Source organism: Apostichopus japonicus, chromosome 17 (genome assembly GCF_037975245.1).
Source record: "Apostichopus japonicus isolate 1M-3 chromosome 17, ASM3797524v1, whole genome shotgun sequence".
Taxonomy (NCBI): domain Eukaryota; kingdom Metazoa; phylum Echinodermata; class Holothuroidea; order Aspidochirotida; family Stichopodidae; genus Apostichopus; species Apostichopus japonicus.
In genome coordinates, this window is record NC_092577.1 from 36,417,742 (window position 1) to 36,442,798 (window position 25,057).

General features: G+C 35.6%; 2 protein-coding genes across 4 annotated transcripts in view; both read right to left on the minus strand.

Moving 5' to 3' along the window:
• Positions 1 to 25,057, minus strand: part of LOC139954872 (interferon-induced very large GTPase 1-like) — a 297,255-nt gene that overhangs the window by 196,640 nt on the left and 75,558 nt on the right. The window lies entirely within an intron of this gene.
• The window catches only part of LOC139954860 (interferon-induced very large GTPase 1-like), a 45,792-nt gene continuing 22,459 nt past the window's right edge, over positions 1,725 to 25,057 (minus strand). The window contains exons 1-4 of one of the 3 annotated variants that reach the window (XM_071954828.1): positions 13,140 to 13,254; positions 12,586 to 12,705; positions 10,589 to 10,640; positions 1,725 to 8,586 (exon numbers count right to left, since the gene is read on the minus strand). In XM_071954828.1, coding sequence (XP_071810929.1) covers positions 3,734 to 8,586; positions 10,589 to 10,640; positions 12,586 to 12,705; positions 13,140 to 13,217 — 5,103 coding nt within the window. In that variant the 5' untranslated portion in view covers positions 13,218 to 13,254 and the 3' untranslated portion in view covers positions 1,725 to 3,733. Of the gene's footprint in view, positions 8,587 to 10,588; positions 10,641 to 12,012; positions 12,097 to 12,585; positions 12,706 to 13,139; positions 13,255 to 25,057 lie in introns of those variants that run through there. The other 2 variants (XM_071954830.1, XM_071954829.1) reach the window with 2 other exon arrangements.

Sequence of the window (25,057 nt, forward strand, 5' to 3'; positions counted from 1 at the left end):
TGCTTTCTTTTTCGATCTTGATGGCATCATTACCGAATTTAAACACTTCAGTATTTTAGAACAGGCATTGGTCAAATCATGCATATTCATCAAGGAGCACAAAGTCAATGAAAGAAAGCACTAAAACTTTAAGAAAAGTGGTTCCATGAAGTCATTGTGTCATTAAAACTATGTTTCGTCTATATGGAATATCTATTCCATCTGTTTGGAATATTTGTAAGGCACAAGTATCCTTTACATATCTTGGATGACTTGATGACAGGAATTAGGTACTCCTCTAGACATGGATTATAAGTTGGGTTATAGGCTAACTATCAATATGCGTAAGGGACTGACATGTTGTTACAATAATGTCTGTTAAATATCAGTGACGTGGGGATTGGGCACTCGAATTCCCCGGAATTATTAAGGTAGGCGTAAGATGAACACCCTTGCTAGCTTCGTAATTTTGGAACTATTTAATTATTCGCTCGGCTTGTCAGGTGATTGCACGTGATGTACCTTCACACGTCAATCATCACAGAAATCGGGATTTGGAATATGTTAATGAGCTAAATCGATGATATGTCGATTTAAACTAGTATATGTCGATTTGAATCGATGATATGTAGAATTAAACTGGTATATGTCGATTTAAATCGGTAGAAGTCAATTTAAGCTGCTGAAAACTGGTGTAACACGAAGGAAATTTGTATATGTCGATTTAAATCGGTATAAGTCCATCTCCCACGATTTGAGACTGATGGCCCGCCATTCGCCATACCACTGATCCAACTGAAGAAGTTCTTGATTGTTTACTGAGACGCTAAATGTAATGTAATGTTTTCGACTTGTGAAGGATTAACCTCATCAACCATGGTTTGGTTTTTTCTCAGAAAAAGAATTATTTTACAACAACTTATCTCTCTTGTAGCGAGTCGTCGAGAGCTAGGTCGGAACTCCGGAACAATTGGGGCGGTAGGCCCTCCTTTGCAAAGATGTCCGTTGCAAGTTGTCCCAAAGTAATAACGGTCCAAGGGTAATGATCCACCCCCCACCCACTCTCTCTTTATCTTAAGGGGTCTGAAGTTGCAGCATATGTCCCAGGTATGGATTACCTCAATGCAAAACCTACACTACATTATATAGTTTGATTTAAAATAATATTAGGTTAGTATAAGCTTCAGGCTACTTTAGTTTATCTTAACGCTTTGGTAAATTGTCTAGACTTATGCTATTGTGTTCATTCAATAATTTAAATTCTGTGTTATTTTCAAAATGTTAGCCTGTTTCCTATTTTAATTAGCTCTTAACCCAAGTATGCTAATAGATACTCTTCATTTGTTTGCGTTTGGTTGAAAAGGGGCTTTTGCGTAATTCTTCCCCGGCTAAATGATAAAACAAATATGACGATTACATGTGAGCGACATGGCCTCAGCCCTCCCCCACCCTATCACCAGGACCCCCACTGTGAGCGTCACTGAACTGAATTCGTTCAAACTTATATATATATATATATATATAGGCTATATATATATATATAGGCTATATATATATATAGGCTATATATATATAGGCTATATATATATATAATTCATCTTTCAATCGCTGTTGAACCTCCTGACACCACTTGCCAGTCCTGTTGTTTACTTGTAGCAACTTTTCACAGTGTCGTATGTAGAAGATCAACACGAAACATACTTTAGGTACTGTATTGTGTACTGCGCAAAAATAACACCAAACAAAAATTTCCTTCCATATAAGAACAGCCAAGCTTTATTTAAGTATAGCAAAATGGAAAAGGGGGTGTTTAGGTCAAGACTAAGCATCACCTTAGTGATAAAAAAGTTTTTAGTTTAATATAGTTAAATATTTCGGTCAAGGGTGATAGGCAATTAATTTCTTAAGGTTGAATAAATTTAATTGACGGTGGTTACTATGGTTTCTAATTACATTTTAAAATAATGAATTGTAACGGATAAACTGTCAAGATTTGCTTACGTGACATAATTTACATATTGAAATGTGAATTCAATCATAAATTATATCACTGTTTTAACATTACATTCAACTTCAAATAGCTCCTCAGAATGCTGTCAGCAAATTGTAGATTGTTGTCAGTTGAGAATATTCAAACAATAATACTTCCATGATTGCAAAACAACTTAAACTGTTTCTTAATTTTATGTACATGATTAAGGTTTATCGTTTTCAAATTTACAAATTAAAAATTAACCGCTTTAGTGTAAAATTTTAAATATTGATTAATAATAACTAAACATTTAATAGATATTTTCGAATGAAAGTAAACGTTTTTCTTTAACGAAATTAATATACATTGTTCTAGAATTTTTTTTTACTTAAGCTATAGTTTTCAAGATGCTTTGAGTTCTTGTCTTTAACAAAATCCAAGTTTACTATCGATCAATAAAAGTGATATACAGATAATTTCGTAAGGTTGAATAAAGGTAAATTAACTGTAGTTACTATCTATACTTTCTTATACATAAAGATATAATAATATGTAATGAAAAATATTCAAGTCTAGCTAATAAGGCTACGTAATGTTAATCATGTGTTAGCACATTATTATAATATTATATTGTATTGTAGATTGTGCCAGTTTAGAATATACAACTAATTAGAAAAAACATTTAAAATTTTTTTGTTTTTTCTTTGAATTAAACAACACAAAAAATGATAATATTCTGTTCAATTATAAGTAATGTACGATGCCTGTTTTACATACTAAAACATTTATTAAAGTTTCTACCTCAACTACGAAAAGAAATACTTTCACCGTTATATATATGAATATGCGTTTAAATTTTCAAAATTAAAAGACAGGACTAATATCTGACATGATAAAGGTAAACATTATTTTTAAAATTACAATTTTCTTTCTTAAAACTTTTCATAGTTACAATTTTCTTCAGAGTTGAAAAGGAAAGTTTGGTTTCTTATATCGATGTGTGTTAATTTGTAAATATTGTTTAATAAAACGAATATACATGCTTCTGAAAGAAATTTATACGTTAAATATTGTTTCCAATGATTTGTCTCTTAAAAGAAACATTAACAGCTAGTTTCAGTTATCAAAATGGTTTGGAAATATAAGCTATATCAGCTCATTCATTTTGAAGTGTCAATAATGCTTAAAAACTTATAAAGTTGACTCCTGAAGTTTTACTTTCAGAAAAAAAGTCTAAGAGAACATTCCACGCGATTTCGAACAAGACCCATTGAATTTGTGTTCATATGAAACTTTATAATGCATTTACAATATATCATATTTTAGCGAAACAATTTTGTCTTTTTAAATAGCCACAGTTATAAATATTAGTTGGGATGCGCCAATTACAGATTATTGTTTTCTTTAGATTGACACAAGAATCATAAACTTTCGGTAATAATTTTGAAATTAAAGATGAAAGTATTATTATAACTTTGTTACAAAATCGAAACTAACATTGAAGAGTTAAACTGGACAATGATTCAAGTCCACAGTGATGGTAAAACTATGTGACCAACTATCTCCTATATTTTTTTCCTCTTTTTTTCACTTTTTCTCCCTTCAAATTTGGAATATACTTCAAGTAGAGCTTAAAACGGTTACCGTAAACGATACTTTACTGAATGATATATCAGATCTGTAGAAAATGTGTACTGCGCGTGGTGTTATTTGCGTTTACAGCATATGTTGTATCTTAAATAAACGTGTACCGTCTTGCACTATAACCTATGCTGCTGCTGCCTATTTACTGTTCAGATGGTACTCCTTCCTTAAACTATTTAACGCATCTTCGTTTGAAACTGTAAGCCATTCTTTTGGGATCTCTGCTGGCTTTGCATTGTACAACTTCGCAAAATCATTATTGAAAGTTTGCAATACCCACTTCCAGTACAGTATTGGAGTTTTCCCTGTAATTGGGGTAATGTCCCAAGAAGGATAATCCTCGGCATAGTCCTTGTAAGGTCTATACTTCTCTGGTGGCCCTATGCTGCATCGATATTTCATGTCGGAGGCTACTAACATTGTGCATGGCTCGGATACCAGTTTAAGTGACTTTAAACCCCAATATCCTGCTACCCCCTGTGAGTAATGAAAGATAGCTTTGTGTGTATGTTCACCTCTGATTTGCAAATGGCAGGGTACTTTACAGAAAGGACAAACTTCCTTACACGTTCCTAAATGATCCAAGATATCAAATGCCACATCCCGCATTTTTGAGTAAAGCAGAGATGCTACTGACGGATCACTTAGTTTGTCTAATTGCCATCCTTTAGTAATATCTCTTTTCAATTGCGAAATGAACATGCTGTCCAACATCTTGGTAAATTCAGCAATGTCGCTTAGATTGAAATTCTCAACAGAAAACTTTATATCCATTCCATACTCTGTCATGTACTCGCTTTGCAGAAATGTATTTGCCCATTCCCGAAATGTTGTTGTTTGTTTACCTTCACGTTCCGTCAATTCATGTTTAGTCTTACGTAATGCAGATTGAACATAATCAAGTATTTCACTGATTTTTGTATATATTACGTCTGTAACCCAATATTGAGACCGTGTTGTTATTTCAGTTAGAACCTTTTGGCTCAACCAATCGCTAACGAATGTATCATTGTCCTTTATAAAATCATGATACAATTTTGGCTCTTTCTTAAGACAGAGCTCTTCTAAAATTCTGCCAAGCATCCTCTGCTTATCATTATAGCAATCGTCTTTCCTCATTTGTTCTAAGAGTTTTACATTGAAGGCATTTAAAGTTACATTTCGCAAAACTGTCAAACACTCAGTATATGATCGCTTTACAGCCGCTCCACTCTTAATGGTTTCATCAACATAGCCTTTAAATTCGTCTTTTAAACATTCCTTCTCATTTTCAAACATTCTTTGCAATGAATTGTGACTTTCATACTGTCGTTGACAATCTTTGCAAACTGTACAAACCTCGTTCTGAACTTCACGAAGGTTACTAACCAAAGTTTCACTATTGACTTTGCTATCCGTTAATGCATTGTACACTTCTAGTAAAATAGTATCTACGCGACTTTCTTGAAACGGTATAACTTTCGCGTTATTTCTAAGATCCCTTCTATGACGATTTACAATTCCAAAAACTTCAATTTGAACTTTGTCCTTTAAGTCCTTAAATCTCAAAGTATTTATGCCAAACCAATGAGCAAAGTATTTCGGAATCCCAAATTTCGGCAAATGCATCTTCTCCCTCAATTTCTTGTCATCTTTCATCTCGTCAGTGTAAGCTTTGCTATATTCTGTACCAAGCATTAGTTTTCTAAGACTGTTATCACACGCCTGCTCGATATATCCCTCAGTAATTATAAATTTGTTGAAGTTTATTTCAAGCTGTTTGATTTTTTTATCCCAAAGTATGTAAAATTGTCTATCCAATTCCTCATGTTTGTCCTTCCAATAGTCAGTGCCTTTTGTGTCCTTTAATTGCTTTGCGGTTTTTTTAGCCTCACATTTCAGTTCTTCTTTTGCCTCTCTGGTGAAATTTGGCAATCCTTTTATATCGGCCTCATTTTGTAATTGTATCTCTTTTTTTTCTTTGATGTCTCTTTCAATATCTTTACCAATTCCGATTGTCTCATTTTTGATACTCTCTTGACGTCTTTTTACCTCCTCTTCGTCTGAATGCTCCTCTACGTATTTATCTATTTTCTTATTTACATTTTCGCATTTTTCAGTTATTTTAATCTCCAGCCTCGTGTAAAAACTTTTTCTTGTAGCATTCTTGACATTTCCACCATTGCTAAGTTCCCAATGAAATATCTCAGTTCTCATTTTTCCAATAAGTTTATTATGCTCTAGTCGGAATCTTTGGTTACTGAGGGCATCAAAACTATTTTGGAAATTAAAGACGAAGTCTTCTGATTTCACTGCATTCCATACATCCTTCAATCTTTGAACAAATTTTGCCATTGTAAACTGACGTTGGATTACCGGTTGATTTGCTTTTGGTTTGAAAATGGCTTCCTTTAAAGCGTGAATTTTCTTACTTACCAGTGTAAACTGAGGCGAGATTACCGATTGATTTACTTTTGGTTTGAAAATGGCTTCCTTTAGGGCGTGAATTTTATCACTGTAGCCAGGATTTGGAGGAGACATTAAACCCATCCACAAGCATGGGAAAAACTGCAAGTCATCCTCTTCAGCTAGAGGAAATACATCTGAAAAATCTTGAATGTGTTCTACTCTTTCCTCAGCAGCAGCAATACGAGTGGCTTTGTTGAGAGCATCCTTTATTTTAGCCATGTTAGTTTTATTGTTAGCGGCAGCTGCTATGTCGCTCACTCTTTGCTGAATAATTCTGCAATTAGAAACCAAATCGACTTTCTTCATTCTTATCAAAGCATGGACAGCTATTTGCAATATGCCAATCATATCTGGGCCAATAGTTTCTTGACCGATATTCAATAGGGTAAGGTCCCCTATGCACATGACCAGTGTCGCTATCGAATTATCAAATGTGTGGTCGTTCAGAACAGTTCGATCTGGAGAATGCAATCCTTCAGTATCAATAATCAAAAGATACTCAAAACCAAGCTGTTTATGAAATGCTTTATTCACTTTTAACAATTGTAGGTATAACCCCCGTGTGCATCTACCAGCACGTACCGGAAACCTGACCCCAAACATACTATTTAAGAATGTTGACTTTCCACTACTCTGGATACCAATTATAGACAAAACAAATATTCGTGGGTTATTAAGCGTTTTATCGAGATTCTTTAAGACGCCTGATATCCAATCAATGGGAATGTAAACAGTTTCCCCATCTAAAAGTTCCAATGGATATCCTGCAAGAAGTAATTTTGATGCCATGTTAACCAGCAATTTATTTTGTTCGTGAGCTTTATCATTTTTCAGGTTTGCTTCATACCATTGTCCTAACTCACGAATAAAGTGTTCGCAAGTAATGTTTTTCGCATTAACTTGTTCGCTTTCTTTTAGGAGCTGCTTTTGCAAATCTTCTATTTCATTTTGCAGTTTCATGCGTTCACTGGGTGAAACGTGCTTCAGGTCAGACTTTCGTTTTTGCAGGTCAGTATTCAACTCGTGGATTCTCTCAAGTAGTTGAGGAAATTCATTGGTGGTCATTTTTTCGATATGTGTTTGGAAAAAGGACATGAAATAATGCAAAAGATCATTTTCGTCAAGCATAACTGTTTTCAAGTTATTAAAAAAAACTTCCATTTTGGCAGATAAACCCTTTTCTCTTTGCTTTTTCCTCATATCACGTTTAGTTTTATCCTTTGCTTCAAACTGATGATTGACAGTTTGTTCCCCACGACACAAACGTTTTCTATCAGCTTCGACCCATTTACCCCATTCCACTTGCAATTGTAAATATGATTTTTTCACTTCCTCTATGGATTCAGTGTTCGGAAAAGAGGATTGCATCAGTTGTTTTGCTTTGTAATAGGAATCATATGCCCGATCCACGGTTACTTCATTAAAGCAAAACCTTTTCCAGTCTTCAATTGAACGGTAATCATCACTCCTTGTGAAATTGCAGTATCGCATAATCTTCTCACAAATGATTTTTGCAAGGTCTGTTGCATTACGTTCTAAGCCAAAATCAATACTATCATCGTTTGCATCGATGTTTAGTGTATTACGCTCACTATTGAGCTGTTGCTTACGTGTTTGCCTGCCCTTCTTTTTTTTTTGTACCATCAAATGTATCACGAAAACATTTTTGAATCTTTTCTTTATGTCATCAATTGCTGTCTTGTAGCGTTCCAATTTGTCTTTATCTACAAAGAGGAATACAGCATTAGCTGCTTTGCACGTAAACTCACTTTCGGTAGTAAATTCTGTGGCATCACCTCTCAGATTCAACAATAACGTAACTTTTTTCAACAAATCCTCTTTTCTGCCGTACATTGGCAGATACCATTGGGCTTCTACTGATCCACAACAATGGAAAACGTTCTCTTTTTCATCATCATAAGACATAAAATATTGAAACGTTCCATTACCTTGAGCTCTACCAATGACATTATTTAATACGAACGATTTGGAGATTGGAATATCACCAAATCTTATGAATGCAGTGGTAAATACAGGCTCACTTACCATACGTTTCTCTGGAGCAAGAGATGTTTCATTTTCTTTCCATTTTTTTACAACACGACTTAATGCCCAAGTAAGCAGCTCTGGTTTCGCGTCATCTCTTACCCCAGGTAACAAGACTGGCACGGCAAGTTGACAAGATGCAAATTTCTCCAGCAAATGTTGTCTTAAATGATTATCGGAACAATGAAGAATTGCATATATGAAATCTCTTACACTACCTTCTATGTGAAGATTCTCTTTCCATGTTATCCTACTGTCTAGTGAGGTTAGCTTACTGATAAACAGAAAAGGTAAATCTTTTCTCTTGTCTTCTTTTTCCTCTTTTTCTTCCTTTTTTTCTTCCCCTTTTTCTTCCTCCTTTTTTCCCTTTTTTTTTGAATCGTCGCTTGGGATCAGCCGTACCTCTGTGGCCGCTTTCAGGGTGAGCTTCCGTGGGAAATAGTCCTTTAGACCAACCTCTTCCAAGTATTCCAGAAAATCTTCTTCAGTTTCTTTATCTATCGAATATAAGAGTATATACTTAAATTGATGTCAAAGCCAAACTGAAGTCGTAAAAATTTGAAACGATACATGTACAATTCACAATTGTAATGTGTGTCTCTATCTGGAAATATACCAAAATTGTGAGTACCTCGTATATAAACGAACTATGACGATGTTGCTAGTCAGGAATAACTTTCCGACTAAGTATTGTTACATTTATTCTCGGAATATTTCTTGCAGCAGCGAGAAACGAGTGTAGGTGATGGTGAATGTCGCTCTCAACCAACCTTATTTCCAATGAGTACATGCACCCGCAATAATGGCATTTCGAAGCGTGAGAGTTAAGCAAAGACAACATGCTTTCTCTCACAGTAACCATTACTGCTATCGTTATATGATATGTTCATTCAAACATTTGCACCATAAAGAACTCTTGACAACAGCTAACTGGATATCATTTTTCTATCATGCTGATTGTTTGTGAGTTACTAAGTCGAACAGTTTGTGAAACGATACAATTATTGGAGAAGGACCCAGAACGTTTTTCAAAATACGGGATCTGCATGATCATACATTGATCAAAGAACATTCTTTACAGTTAACACGGTCTTTGTGGCAAGAATAAACAATAGCATCTCAGTGACAAACGACATTGGAAATGTTTTACACACACATTACACGTAGTTTGCGGAAACTATGCACTGAAGCAAAGAAATATCGATATGATCCCGATAACGTAATACACACATGTATATAGACTATTTTACACAAGTTTCTTTAACGAACATGCGAAAAAGAAAGCTACAGGCAACTTCTATAGATAAATACAGGGAGACATGACAAAAATCAACAACAAACCTTATTATCTTATTACCGACAAGGGATGCCAAGCAAAGGGAGCAGTAGAAACAGAGCATAATATACTGAATGGACTAATTCGAAACTGAACGTGTATAGAAAAAAAAACAACTTCTACGTTTGATGATGCCACCATGCAAAACGTCGATCTAACGATGTGATGAACAGAAAAGTTTACACTCTTCCATGCATCTACAAACTATCTGAAGGGGTATTCTCGCGAAGTTTAATACTGGCTCTATATAGTTGCTCACCAGAAGGAGTATAATGATGAACCTCATGAGGAGGAGAGGGAAACTATTTCAACACTGAACAAAATGAGACCTTAAAAGAGACATATTGCTAATAATACTTCCGCTTGTAATTTATTCTGGTACTCCCATGGTTTGATTTAAGCTGAATAATTTATTGCCTACAAAGGATTAGCTATCTTAATTCATTTGGAATTCTAGTAACCTTAATTACTCTTTTAATTTGTTTAAAAGTTCCATTTGTATCATCCTTTGTGAATGCTGTTCTACAATTTTTAATTTCTATATTACTGTTTTATGAGCCATCTGGAAAGCATTTCTAGCTAGATTAGTATTTCTTATACTGTTTCTCTTTTTCTTATTTTTAATGGTTTAGTTTTTATACATTTAATAGCCTCTAATTATCATCCTTCTACCGGCCTTTTGTGCTCTGTCGGTTCAATTTGTGGTAATTAAAGTTGAAATAAGATTACACAAGGTCCCCCTAAAAGCAATTTAAAAAATCGACTTATCATTTGGCATAATGGTGTGGAACGACTACACTGTTGATGGAGCGATATAGCAGGTTTATCCTGCAAAAAATCAGTAGATAAAGCTAAACTGTTAGATTGCCTTGCGAAAAACGTATTCAGTAACGCTGATTTAAACAAGTGTAATTCAATTGAAAACTTGTTGATGTTCTCAAAGAGACTTTGTCTATGTCAGTCAAAGCTCTAAGCATTAGGTTTGCTCTTTTTGAACCCTTCACTACATTTAGTGATTTTGCGTACATTTTGTCTGAGCTTCTATGTATGGATTGTTGATAGCTTTCTCGAAGGTCTTTTCCTGGTATGTGAGAGAGAGAAGGTAAGGGGGGGGGGGGGGGTATTACAAGTAGCTGTAGCCTATATGTCGTGCATTGCCTTACCAGGAGATTCTTGTTCTGACTCACTGGTGTTGTTCTCTGAATTGCCGGCCATCTGAAAAGAATGGTTAAAGAGGAAAAAGCCTGTTCAAATGTTATTTACAACATGACGTTTCAATTACTCCCGAGACCATCATTGACTCCTAACCTTCGCATATAGTTAAAATAGTTTGACATCATGATCATCAGTTGCATTTTATCCCAAAAATACCATGACGGATGTATGAAGAAACCTGTTTGTCGTGCAAATGTGTCTATATTGATATCAAATTTTAAGTTAGTTTAACATACCATAACATTGTAGTAATTTATTGGTCGTCAAGTTTTTCTACAGATTATTACTCAACATAAAACTGGGAGTGAGAAAAAGAGGCAACTCCATTTAAAACTATGTCAACTACAATATTTCGTAGTATTTCATCTTAACAAGAGAGACATTTCTGGTAAGTGTGGTATTCAATGAAACTGCAACTGAACGTGTAAAATCCATTAGATCAGTCAACGAAACATATTTGATGAAATTTAGAGCTGAAACTTAGAGGGCATATAGCATTTCAGAAGATATTGAGGTAAGCTCAAAACATTTAGCTTAAAGCAGCATTTTGCGTCCTTTTCTGTGATTTTTCTCAACCTCACTGACTCCACTATGCCATAACTACATACATAACTAGATTACCTATTTAAATCTTACTTCAAATGGTGGCATAAAAGTCGAAGAAATTGCAACTTTCAACTTTTTTTTTTCTCCAAGATATTTTCCGTTGGGATCCCAATAAACCTCGCCCATAATATGAATATTTAAACACTACGAACGTCATTGACCAATACGTAATACAACACCATACTTGATTTGTGTACAGTCTATATGGCAGTTGTACCAGTAAGTTCCATAACAACTCCCTGGTTGTACTAACGCAAAGTCTTGAATCTATTTTAAGCAACGGCTCATAACTAAACCTGCATCTCTGATTGGTTGAATTCAAACTAGTGGGTTTGGGGGAACTGTATACGATTAATTTAAAATGTGGAATTTGTCGTGGACACTTTTCTCATTATCTGCAAATATCCTTAATGACTCGCCAATTAACGATGTTGGCAGGGAAAAACTTGGCTAATATCTTAGTTTGCTGTTTTGTGATTGGTATATGTAAAAACCTCGATGGACATGTCAAAAAAAGTAGAAAACGGCGACCAAACGCAAAATGCTGCTTTAACACAATTGTTCCACAAAAGACAGCATAACAAGAGTAACATTTTTGATATGAGTGGTTTTCAATGAAACTGAAAAGCAATTCACCGTTTAAGATATTAAAATATATTCATGCATGTAAAAGATGGTGCTATGATCAATTTAACTTAATGGATCATTCTAGACAGCAAATGTTAAATTGGATATCTTTGTACAGTACTGTTCATAATTAACTTACGTGCAGCTATAACTATCTGAAACAATCTTTCCAAGTCTCCAGTGAATACAACGTTGTGAGGAAGGAAAACCAACTGATCAGAATGATGTTACTCTCCTGATAATAGTAACACATAATTTTATCGTATATCGTAACCAACAATGAAGAATGACTTATCGATTGCAATACAATTTGTGTAAAATATTCTATTCACATGATTCTATTCAACAGTACATAAAATTAAATGTACCTCATCGATATGGGAAGTCGTGCCAGTAGCAGCATCTTACACGTCAGCTCATCTCTGTCTTCCTTATTCTTTCGTTTCGTTTTAATTATATTAGTCATTTTATTTGAAGTAACAAGTTGAGGTATGGACTTAGTGTCGGGTTAATTACATATGGTGAACTTCATGATATCAAAATAAACGTCGAATGTATGACAGTATAAGAAAAATCTATTTATGTATCTGTCTTTCTATCAGGTAAAACGGACCCACACATTAGTTACGCAGAACTGGTACTATACCCTCGGTTATAGTGCACCATTGTTTCATTCACCTAGTCCTATACTAAAGAGGATAATAAAATGTACCTTATCGATATTTTGCTGGGAAGTCGTGCTAGTAGCAGTGTCTTTCACATCATCTTCATCCGGGTTCTCTGTTTCCATTATGATTTCGTTTCTCCCTTCTTTCTTTCTGTGTACGTCCTCCTATAATAATCAACACAGCAGAATGACTCAAATTAATTCTTCCGAAATGAACTCCCATTTTAATTATATCAATCATTGCATATGAACATATTAATCATTTGAACTGACAATATAAATGGTTTCGCTATCATTTATATATCAGTTTATAAACCGTTTGACGGAAATAATTTGAATTAACAAATAAAGTTAAAGTATATGGACTAAGTTTCGGGCCATATTTTGTGTTGATCATAATGATTTGAAAATATACGCCAAAAGTATGACGGTATCAAAAAAATTTATACTATAATGTATCTTTCTATTTGTGTTTCTTTCTATCAGGAAAAACGAACCTACGATTTAATTATCGCAGAACTGGTTTAGTACCCGAGGTTATAGTGCACCATTGTTTCATTCACTTGATCCTATATACTACAGAGGTAATAAAAATGTACCTTATCGATATTTTGCTGGGAAGTCGTGCTAGTAGCAGCGTCTTTCACATCATCTTCATCCGGGTTCTTTGTTTCCATTATGGTTTCGTTTCTCTCTTCTTTTTTTCTATGTACGTCCTCCTATAATAATCAACACAGCAGAATGACCCAAATTAATTCTTCCGAAATTAACTCCCATATTAATTATATTAATCATTGCATTTGAACATATTAATCATTTGAACTGACAATATAAATGGTTTCGCTATCATTTATATATCAGTTTATAAACCGTTTGAAGGAAATAATTTGAATTAACAAATAAAGTTAAAGTATATGGACTAAGTGTCGGGCCATATTTTGTGTTGATCATAATGATTTGAAAATATACGCCAAAAGTATAACGGTATCAAAAAAATTTATACTAAAATGTATCTTTCTGTTTGTCTTCCTTTCTATCAGGAAAAACGAACCCACGCTTTAATTATCGCAGAACTGGTTTAATACCCGAGGTTATAGCGCACCATTGTTTTATTCACTTGATCCTATACTACAGAGATAATAAAAATGTACCTTATCGATATTTTGCTGGGAAGTCGTGCTAGTAGCAGCGTCTTTCACATCATCTTCATCCGGGTTCTCTGTTTCCATTATGGTTTCGTTCTCTCTTCTTTCTTTCTATGTACGTCCTCCTTTAATAATCAACACAGCGGAATGACTCAAATTAATTCTTCCGAAATGAACTCCAATATTAATTTTATCAATCATTGCAATTGAGCTGACAATAGCAATCGCTTCGCTTGTTTTAATAAAATTATAAATCGTTTGAAGGAAATCATTTGAATCAACAGGGAAAGTTGAGGTATAAACTTGGTGTGGGGTTCATGTTATGTGTTGACTTTAATGGTTTTGAAAATATACGCCAAGAGTATGACAGTATAAGAAAGAAACTGTTTTTTCTCTTTCTTCCATTGAAGTAAAACGGACCCATCATAGTTCGTTATCCTGTTTAATGAGTCGGTCTTATAAAAGTGGTCTTGCTCTTCAGTATTTTTGGAAGCATTGTTGTAGAAATGTTGATGTAACTAAGACTTTTACATTAGTTCTGTAGCAATGCGTTGTACTTATTAGATGCTAAATATGCTTAATTTGTCTGGCGTATTAGAAGGCATAAGTATTTTACTTCCATTTAAAATCTCTTCAACCTACTGGTGTTTGTACTACATGTTTTTACTCTCATAAAGTAGATTTGCGTCGTTGGAAGTAGACAAACTGTGTGTGGTGAAGCGTTAAATATTGCAAAGTAATGTTACTGTTTTCTATTGACAATATGTTTTCTACTTTTACTAGAAAAACAGACTGAGCTTTGTGGAGTATAGTTAGTGTCATAATGTGTGTGTTGCTTCTATGGTGTTTTAACCAAAGTTAACCTTTAACATTAAAAGTATTTGGATTGTCACAATTCTTCATAAACTTGAGTTTTATGGGGCTCGGGTCAATGGGTCTATTGTTTTTAACAGTTATCTTTCCAACAGAAATCCGTTTTTATTTTATCAATAAGGTTAAGTCAATCCCAATTGAAAAACGGGGCACATAAACGACTCAGCATGGATAAAACTAAAAGAGTGTGCTTTTTTTCGGGTGGGGTCCAGGGGTCCATCTTACGGCCACTGATGGGGTCCAAGGGCAAAGCCCCAGCGGAGGCCATGGGGTGGACTCAAATCTAGAAATCTTCAACTTTACCTCTTTTTGGTAGCTGACTACTAAACTGACTAGTAAAAAACTCATCTGTTTACCATCCTGGTGTAACTTTGAGTCTTTATCATGATTAATAAAATTGAAGCTTAAACCAAAAACAGACACATTCTTAAACTTTGCAAACACGAATAAAGTCATCTTGTTATACATATGTTATACAAGCACATACATGGTGCCATAAGTAGAGTTAAAGAGTACTATTGGATATTTGAGCACATTCACTTTATCGGAAACATAGAAACCTATAAAATAGCAGGGGTGAGCAGATGAGAATAAAACATACAATAATAATGATCTCATAGCGTTTTTACAAATAATCTGTTACCAAAATGACAAGAAAGCTACCTCCAGAATTTTCCGTTCTCAAGTTTTGAAGTTTAAGGTATTGGATCCTTCTATGCAAAGTGTCGATTTTTATGTTACATCTCCTTCTCAAGTTGTTAAACTCCCCGGTGTTGTTATTCCAGTCGGTGTGGTTAAATTATATGTATCGAGAATATATCAAAAGACAGGTATTATTACACGTCTTTGTGTTATTCGCCAATATCTTTTTTGGTCCTTTTATAACAAACATACTCTCTTTTTTCTTTCTTACTGTACAATCATTTGTGACAGCACTTTCTGCTCTAGAATTAAACTGTTATTCGTTTAATATAATCGAAATATGAAAATTTAACTTCGTTTCTATCATTCGGCACCGTTATTTGCCTCTTCCTATGACATCCACTAGTATTAAATTTTTGTTTATGTTTCATCGGATATGTGCCTGCATATTTTCAATCATTATTCCAGTTTTGACGAGCTACACACTCTTGTTGTACTCCTTTCGCGCAACAATCCTTCTATGCCCTCCTATAGGATCACAACATACGCTATGTATAATTTGCAGGCAGCTTTCTTTTTCTATTCTCTCTTCTCTTTTCCTTGCAATTATGTCTTTGCTTGTCCGGTTTAGAATTAACAAATTATTGTGTGATGATGTTCAGGGAAAAGAAAGACAAACAGACTAATAATTCCGAATTACAATAAATAACACAAAATGTTACAAAATCCGAAATTATTTGACATTTAAGCAAAGACAAGATTTTAGTACGTTCACTAATGTTGTTGTTTCATTTTACTCTGTATATAACTAACTGCTCCGATTATTCCTTAACTTGTAGAAGTTATTGGGTGGGGAAGGGGGAGGGGGGTGACACATAACACAACAAATCGCTCCTACCACTCTAGCATTATACGATATCAACGGCTGAAGTTATATTTCTGCAAAGTCCACTGTGGATATTTTGAACATTAATATCATCTCTGAGATATGAGCTTGACATTTGTCGATGCAGAGATCACATGACAGTGGTATTTGTTGCATTGGCCAGCTAAGAATTAAGAAGTAAAGGTAGCAAATCTTGAAAATTTCCCAAGGTTCTATTATATGAAATATAATAAGAATCGATTTCAAAGAGAATTCATTAACCTTCTTCGGTGAAATTAACCCTAACAGAATTTTATTTATTCGGAATTCCCTCTTAACGATGTTTAACTTTAAAGTTATATATTCACCTGTCACCGAGCCTTCACGTGTGACTAACAGGTATCACTTCTAGAATCAACAACGCGCAATTTGTTATAATGTATTCGCATATATATATATTTACAAAGTGTTTCCTTCAGCTAATTAATGCTGTTTATTATTATTCTGAATAATAATAATAAAAATATTATGCAATAAACACAAAATGTAGTTAAGAATTAATAACAGTCCTGGGCGTTTATCACTTGATACTGCAGGAAAAAAAGTATAACCCAAACAATACACGCGGCCGTAGGCCGTGTGCATCCAACGATAGGGTTATCGCCGTGAGTGCATTACGTTACGTTCATTGACTTGTCCTACGGATACGTTCTTAGTATAGTACACTATACATACTACGCCAAGTTATATATTTACTTTCGTAAACACAATTCCACCAAGAAAGTAAAAAGATTAGTTAACTTGTCTAGTACAATGGCTTCAATGATTTCTATTAATCAGACGTTTATTGTTGCTTTGAAACGTCCACTTCTTGAATACATGTTGTATTCTTGATCAGTAACATCATGCATGGACCTAGCAGTTAGACGTTACGTAAGTGTTAATATCGTCGTCACAGTGTTCTGACATTGGCTTGTCAATTAGTATAACTGTCATTCGTTGTTTCGATTCCTTGAATCGCTGCTCTTAGGATACTATTACTAACATTACGCATATTTGGCATTGATGTCCGCTTAACGCAATATTATTGATAGCATTATAATGCCAGGGTTGCTAAATGAGGTTAGCGTTGTTGATCGCACCCTTGTCAGTATACTTCAGGCTGAAAGTTTGCTTTCTCCGAAAGTTTGGTATCATCTTGCCCAAGGGTTGTTTACACAGGAGGGCTTCTTACAATACCATATTTGATCTGATTCGTTTGCTTCGAACTAGCAAGGCAGATAGCTAGGATTGGTATCAAGCTTGCTGAGATACATTGTTTTCAACTTATTTTCATTCACCGGTGGGAATACCGTGCAATTATACTTATGTTTGTGAACGATCAGCTGAGGAGCACATGTCAATCAGATTCGAGAAGTTTGAACAAGTATAAATGAGCAAGGAATAAGAATTGTTAGACAATGATTCGAGCTGTCGTTTAGCTGTTTTAACATTATGAGTACTTTTGAATGCTGATCGATGTGTAGAAGTAAATGTCAAACCTACCTGTAATGCTATTATCGATGAGCGAGATTTTCCATTGCAGATACAGCTCGGATGTGAAAGCTGGAAGTATGGCGTTGTCTGGTTCGGAACCGTGTAATGGCTAATTCTTCGGCAGGTGGATTCTTATATGAGGATGCTTATCTGTGGTATGTTAATTATTGCAGTGAGTTCCAATCAAATAGTAAATTTCCTTCGTAAACGCAACTTAAACTGCATGAATATTCATATGTTATTAGATATGTGAATAATTTGTTTACTGAAACTGGTATACATAACCTTATTAGGATACCATTGCTGCATTTGGGTCCGTCCTACAAGTGCGATCAGCAAATCATATCCATTGTTTGTAGCCAGCAATAAAGTTCAGATTACCTAATATGTGCATAAAATATGTCGCCGCTCATCGTCACCAGCAGTTACTGTAGTGAGGTGAAGAGGTATACATAACCTTATGAGGATACCTTTGCTGCATTTGGGTCCGTCCTATAAATGCTATCAGCATATCATATCTATTGTTTGTAGCCAGCAATAAAGTTCAGATTACCTAATATGTGCATAAAATATGTCGCCGCTCATCGTCACCAGCAGTTACTGTAGTGAGGTGAAGAGGCATACATAACCTCATGAGGATACCTTTTCTGTATTTGGGTCCGTCCTACAAATGCTATCAGCAAATCATATCCATTGTTTGTAGCCAGCAATCAAGTTCAGATTACCTTATATGTGCATAAAATATGTCGCCGTTCATCGTCACAAACCAGTTACTGTAGTGAGGTGAAGTTTTGAATATTCAGAGCTTGGTACTACTTCTATATCCTCAAGGGGGTAACACTATTGACCAATTGCTGGACACCCTCTTCACCCTACATAAATAGTATCGTACTACAGTTAATGTAGTAACGGCATTGTATACATGTACATTACTCCGTCAGCTTGTAGGTAGTGATGTGAACTGTATCACTACGCTGAATGGTAGGCACGCTAGCGTGGTGCATCCCAGCCATTCTGAGCGTGGGTTTCCAAATAAACGAACAAAGTAAAGTGAAAGTATCTTAACATAAGTCAAACAGAAGGTAATGCGTTCCGGTATGAAATAAGAATTAGGAAGTATTTCAAACCATAAATTGAATATTGTTGTTAACGTTACAGCTATGTATAACGATCTGTATTAGATTTGTGTAAGGTTACCTAATCCACGAAATTTAGCGTTAGCTATCATTACGTAAAATTATTTCATCACTTCATAATTATGTCACATTGTATTAATTATCGGATCCTTAAATGAGTAAGTGACGAGTGTAAAGTATCATTTTATGCATGCTATTATATTTGGTGTATGAGGAGGGACATGAGAGATGTTCGGTATACACAACGTAACAAATTCTTTGTTCTCTATAAACAACATGGCGGCCATTCAATGGACCCTTTTGGTCGGACCACATGGTCCCATGTATAGATTATATGGCGGTACTAGTAGAGATATGATGGCTAAGAGGATTTATGGATTATTAAACTTGTTTCCAATTTGATTTCTTTTATTGTATAGTTGTTTTATATGTTAACTACTTTGAAGAATATGTACTGTTCATTGTTTCATATTATACTTTAAGTGTAATTGTGCGGTTATTATGTCTAATCTATAAAAAGTTTCTCCAGGTCAATTGCCGGTGGATTGGTACTTTTATATTATTTGTGTGTATATATTTATTTGGTTTAGGTTATGTGTACTCGAACATTCTTTTCTAGGCCGCTGACATCCGTTATTCTGGATCCGCCACTTAAATGATCTCGTTGGGTTGGTGAATACTTCGCTGGTTATGTATCGGAAGTTGTTGAGAGTCGAGATCCCAAACGTTAACCACTGTGTATTACCTGGTCGAATGTAAACGACTCGAATGCATGTTATCATTCCTGTTCCTAAAACTATATATTACCAAGTAACCTATGTTAAGTTCATTAAAGTGTATTGTACCGTTGCATGATATTGAGAGATAGTGTTTCATCAATGATATTTAAGCTCGAGGTTATAGTCTTATTGTTATATGAGGTGGTATATGTAATTTAGATTTATGTTGTGACTATACCATAATACTATCATTCATGTTTAAAGCTGCTCTCAGTTGTGACTTCCATAGTGGTAAATTATTGTATGCTCGACAGTATTTTTTTCTTATTACATTTTTAACTTTTACATGGACAACAATTTTTAGAAATGTTTATATTTAACGTCAACAATTCGGGACAAACAGTCAAAATTTGGATTTAGTACGGTAAGATTTCGACTTAAACGCCCAATTACCAGAGAAAATGTCGAGATTGTGAGAAGGAACCCCGAAGTATTTAGATGACATGTCGACAGTTCGAGTCGACACGTCGGAAATTCCAACAGGAAAATTTCAACATGAACTATTTTACAATTGACGTCTATCACGCATATTCATATACATTTAATGCTTAAAGACCAATTATGGAGGCAATTTTGTTGTTGAGATATTCCATTAATTTAGGAGTTTACATACCCATAACAGGGTTCTGCCCAGAGTGGATTGAGTGCCGGCAGGACTATCTAAGCGGAGCGCCACCATCGGTTGGCGTGGAGCGTACAAGAAAATTTTGGGTTTTGGAAACCCCCCAGATGGCCGGAAACGGCCCTTCCCGAGTATTCTGAGCCACATGTAGATAGCTTTGAAATGAGATCTCATGTCTGGAATTTTTCATAATTAATGAAGAAAGTTAGAACAAATATCTGGAGCACCAGAGTACAGACCAGCCGGTGGTGCCTATTAAATAAATCATTCAGGCTGAGATGATAATTTTAGATGGACAGTGAGTGAGAGTCCACTCGCAAATAAATATTGTTTCCATGTTCTTGTAGAAAACGTAAACTCCGCAAAATACAATTAGTTGTGATTTTGTAGTTACGTGAGATCCGTTATAACCGCCGAGGTGGTTAGGCAATTTGCTATACACTGAACTAAGGTAGGATATTATTTTTTCGGTATTTTTGGAAATGCTAGAAAATACTTTCTTTTCACCCCGCTTAACACCAGATGTGGTCTTACGGTATATTCATAAATGGATGCACTAGAGCCTTGTTTACATGACATTAGTTGCATTTAGTACGATATGCAAGTTTGGCGTGAATTTTTCGAAAGTGCTTTGCTCGATCTTTCGTAAAATTTGAAAGGTGTAGCCTACCACCTTTCCGTACACAATTGGTACACAATTGATTTTCAGTTTTTTTTTCTCTATACGGTCAAGTGAATAAGTTGTACATTGAGTATAAACTCATCGCGAATGCAAAAAACGATGCGGGGATTTCCAGCAGACAAATGTTTTCTTTGCGGGATTACTGAGTCAGTTGAAGGGAAATCCCGCACCTTAGTGGGAACACTGAACTGAAGTCAAATTCATACGAAAGAAAACGTTTACTAACCAACATACAATACAAATATAAAAGAACGTGGAATGGCAATATTGTTCAAAACATTTCCCGCGAGGCTGATTTATTACAGCAACCTTCCCGCGCTGGGCCGTGGGTGTCCGTGTGACACGTATACCCTGAAGCTTGCGAAATAGCCATTGTAAGTGGGTTGGGGACACATCATTACTCGTTGGTATTGTGACTAAAATTGCGAGCACGCTCTCTGAACATTTTCCTTTTGTTTCTGAAACTTTTCTTGTGAAATTTTACCTTTTTTTTTATAGATGTACTTATTTGTCCTTTTTTTTTTAGTTTTTCGTCCCGTTTTTTTTTCTATTTTTTTTTGTCCGATTTTTTTTTCGCCAGCCGGGCTGGATTTCCCGCGAGCATCGCGGATTTCCCACGAACCTGGTTCGGACTGTTCGCAAGGTTTTCCAGCCCTTGTCACTCGTGCCTAATGCAATATGATGTAAATTCACCCGCTTCGAAGGTTAACGGCCGTATGTGTACTAGCTAGCTGGATAGTGCCTATGTCTCGCGCGATAAAAATAGATATAAATGAAACTATCAAAAGTACGATCGGGAGTTGGAAACGGAAAACAGTCATTGGTCTGGAATGCGGAACTCTGGTATTTTTTACTAAGTATGACACTGTGATGTGTTGGATATTTTGAACAGTTATGAACTGGATTTCCCCTAGTCTCAAACAGACTGTTTCTGTACGTTCGACCCTCCGGCTATGGAGCTGTTTTTTGGAGTTCCTATCGAAAATAAGTGCCGGTCGGAAAAGTCACTCAGGCAGATTGTGGCGGTCGGTAATTCAGCGTGCTGGTCGGGCCCGACCGGCGCCGACCGGCAGCGGCAGAACCCTGCCATAATCAACATGTGTAAAAAATAATCTTCGAAAACCTACTATAACCCATCAAAAACGACCACGAAAATGGACATTTTGGGTAGTCACGTGACATGAACCTCTGGAATGTCTGAAAACAGAGATTGACCCAAAGGAGCCTCTGGTCACCGTGTGACGTCAAAGTTGGTGTACCGCGAAAATCAAACGCTGATATAGGCACTGTTTGTACACAGATAGCGAACAACTGTACTATTTTTGACTTCCAATTTCGAGCGTTTGAAAAGCTGTTAGCTTAAAACAAGAACACATGAAGGTTAACAATAAATTTTAAGACAATTATAAGCAGAAAGTTTAGTTAAATTGCTTATTTTATTAGCAAAATTTCCACTCAAATGGAGGCATCTTTTACATAGCGTAGCGTCAATAGGTCCGTACGGTACAATATACTTACGTAGTACTTACTCGTTTTAATATCCAAAAGTACAAACACAGAAAAAGTATCCTGTCAATAAACAAATTTAGCAGTGAATATCCTAATCCACGTTTTTTGTTCAATCCTGGGCGAAAAACTACCGTGACTCTGTGTAATTCCATAGAGTTAGGTCTAGTTGAAACAGGCCTTGACGAGTAACATCCCACAATCACAAGACAGTCACTAACGAAATAAAATGTCCGATCGCTACATACTACCGTTTTTATTCAACTCCTTGGAACATGCAGATGTCGGAATAAACAGAACGGACAATATTACACATGTATCACGAACTCACGATACTGGGATACAACAAATGAAATAGATAAATCCTGACATGGCTATTTACACGTGCTGTGAGCCAACGCCGACGAGAGTTGTAACTAACTACCGTACATGTACTAACAATGCTATACCCTTGGCACGGTATATATATATACGGTCATCTCTTACAGTAAATATATTACTGTCAATTGCGTGATATAATGTTACATGTAAGGACGTCCAGGGCGTGTTTACGGTCAATTTCACATTAGCTATGTCCGACCATGGTCCGACACAGCTATCGACAGTATATAATTTTCACAGAATGAGACATTTGCAGCATACACAGAAGCAGGGTCATGCATGTGGACTCATGGGCATGAGATACTCCGGGTGCTGAAAAATCTTTCCGCGTGGATCTCAAAAAATTGATCCAAAGTCTGCGGCGTTTTACGTCGGTTCTTTTACTCGGAAATCTAAAAAAGCTGATGCTTTTGTTGGATGAGGTATAACTGCAACCTCCAACAACACAGAATTGTGGCATTTTGAGGAAAAAGGAGTAATATCGTTGATGTTTTTGGCAGCTCAAGTATACGACTTTACACACTAAAAGTATAGTTGTGAGTGAGGTATACAAACGTTGACGTCACATGGTCACCTGATGTCTTAGGAATGTTTCAGGAATGTCTGAAATAGAAGCTGACTTTTCGTCCCATTTTTCACTTATTTAACGTCCGAAATTGGTAAAGTTAATTACAGCAATGTAATTGGAGTCAGTTAAAGATTACATACATGAAAAATGGTGGGATTTTATGTTCATCGAAAAGTCTCCATAGTTGGTCTTTAAAGAAAGTTCTAATGCAGAAACAAAACAACGACCCACAGCATTTGACTTCTTTTCATTTGTAAAACAAAACTTGTCCTACAACGTCGAAGAAACTACTGGTTTCAAGGATTAATCAACAAGAAGATAATAATAGAAATAAAAGCTTTCAAGAACATTTGCATAGTGCTATCACATACTACCGGTTGTAACCGGCTACGCGGAAGAATCGAGGGTTTAGCAACCAACATATATGTACATTCCCTAAACTATACCAGGAGGAACAAGATTTATAGATAGGGTATTCAGCTGACATGTTCAATGGTGTACCGGTGACAGAGATTGTGACACTTACATGGCAAAATCAGCTATTATAATAATTGCTTTTGCCATGTAAGTGTCTCTGCCACCGGTACACCATTTGAAATGTAAGTCACATAAGTTCTTATGTAGCAAAGACACAGTTACGTTATCATGCGGATAACGACGTAAGTTGACCGTTGATTGTCAGATGACAATAAGAGTTACAATCTTCGGACACAGATATTATCGAGAGTCGCAGAATTCACATTAGCAAAATATTGTAGTTATACATTAGAATCTATACCGAGAAATCTCTCACAAGAACATGTCATGAATATTTATTCAAACGAAGGCTAATACGAACTTGACGACACATCTGAAATATGACGAAACTCTAAATGTAGGTGGGTTATAGGCATTGCGTATATGTAACATAAATAATGAGAGCTGTGCTGCAATAACAGCATGCATGCTGCAATTTTAAGCTATAACGTCAAGAGTGCAAGACATTCTACGATAATACAATTGGTATACAATTGTCTCCAAATACAAAATTGGTGTTTCCTTGTTCCACCTTGGTAATAATTAGCCGTTTCCGTTAAGGCTTTGTAGATTAAAATTGCGATTTAAATTTTGGCTTCAATTTGATTAACGAACACTGCAGCTACAGTGACTATCAGTTCGGCTACATATTTAAAACACAGTAAACGAATTTAGGAGACACGCTATTATAATGATGTCTTTGTATACTCTGTAAAGTTATATACCTACATCGGATACTGGAAGTTGCTCTTCTTTTTTTCTATTGGTATGCAAACATGGACGTTGTTTTATAACAAATTGTACACTGGTACAACATTTCCTTACCCTACGTTATATCGTCCCCGTTTTCGCGTAGTGGCGAATGTGCACTTTTGGCAACATTGAATTAAATATTGTTCTTACCTATTTCGAGGGTGAAGAATCGTTGAGCCGGGTTAGAAGTTTTAAAGCTGTCTATTTCTTTTGTTTTTTCTGACTCATTTCTGACGAATATTCACCTAAGACCCACGCTCGTTTTTAGGCTACATACTGACGAATACAGTCATCAGTACAAACAACCAGTAAAACAACTTGTCTAAGGTCCATACATCTAACTGCCATTTGAAAACACCCAGGAATATGGGAAGGTAATATTTTTTATTATTTCCACCTTTAATTGCTTAATGCAGCATTTCATACACGATACCATAACTCGTGAAAACAGAATGGCCAGTGGGTCAACAATAATATACCTGAATAGTGTTATGATTGCAGTACATTCAATTC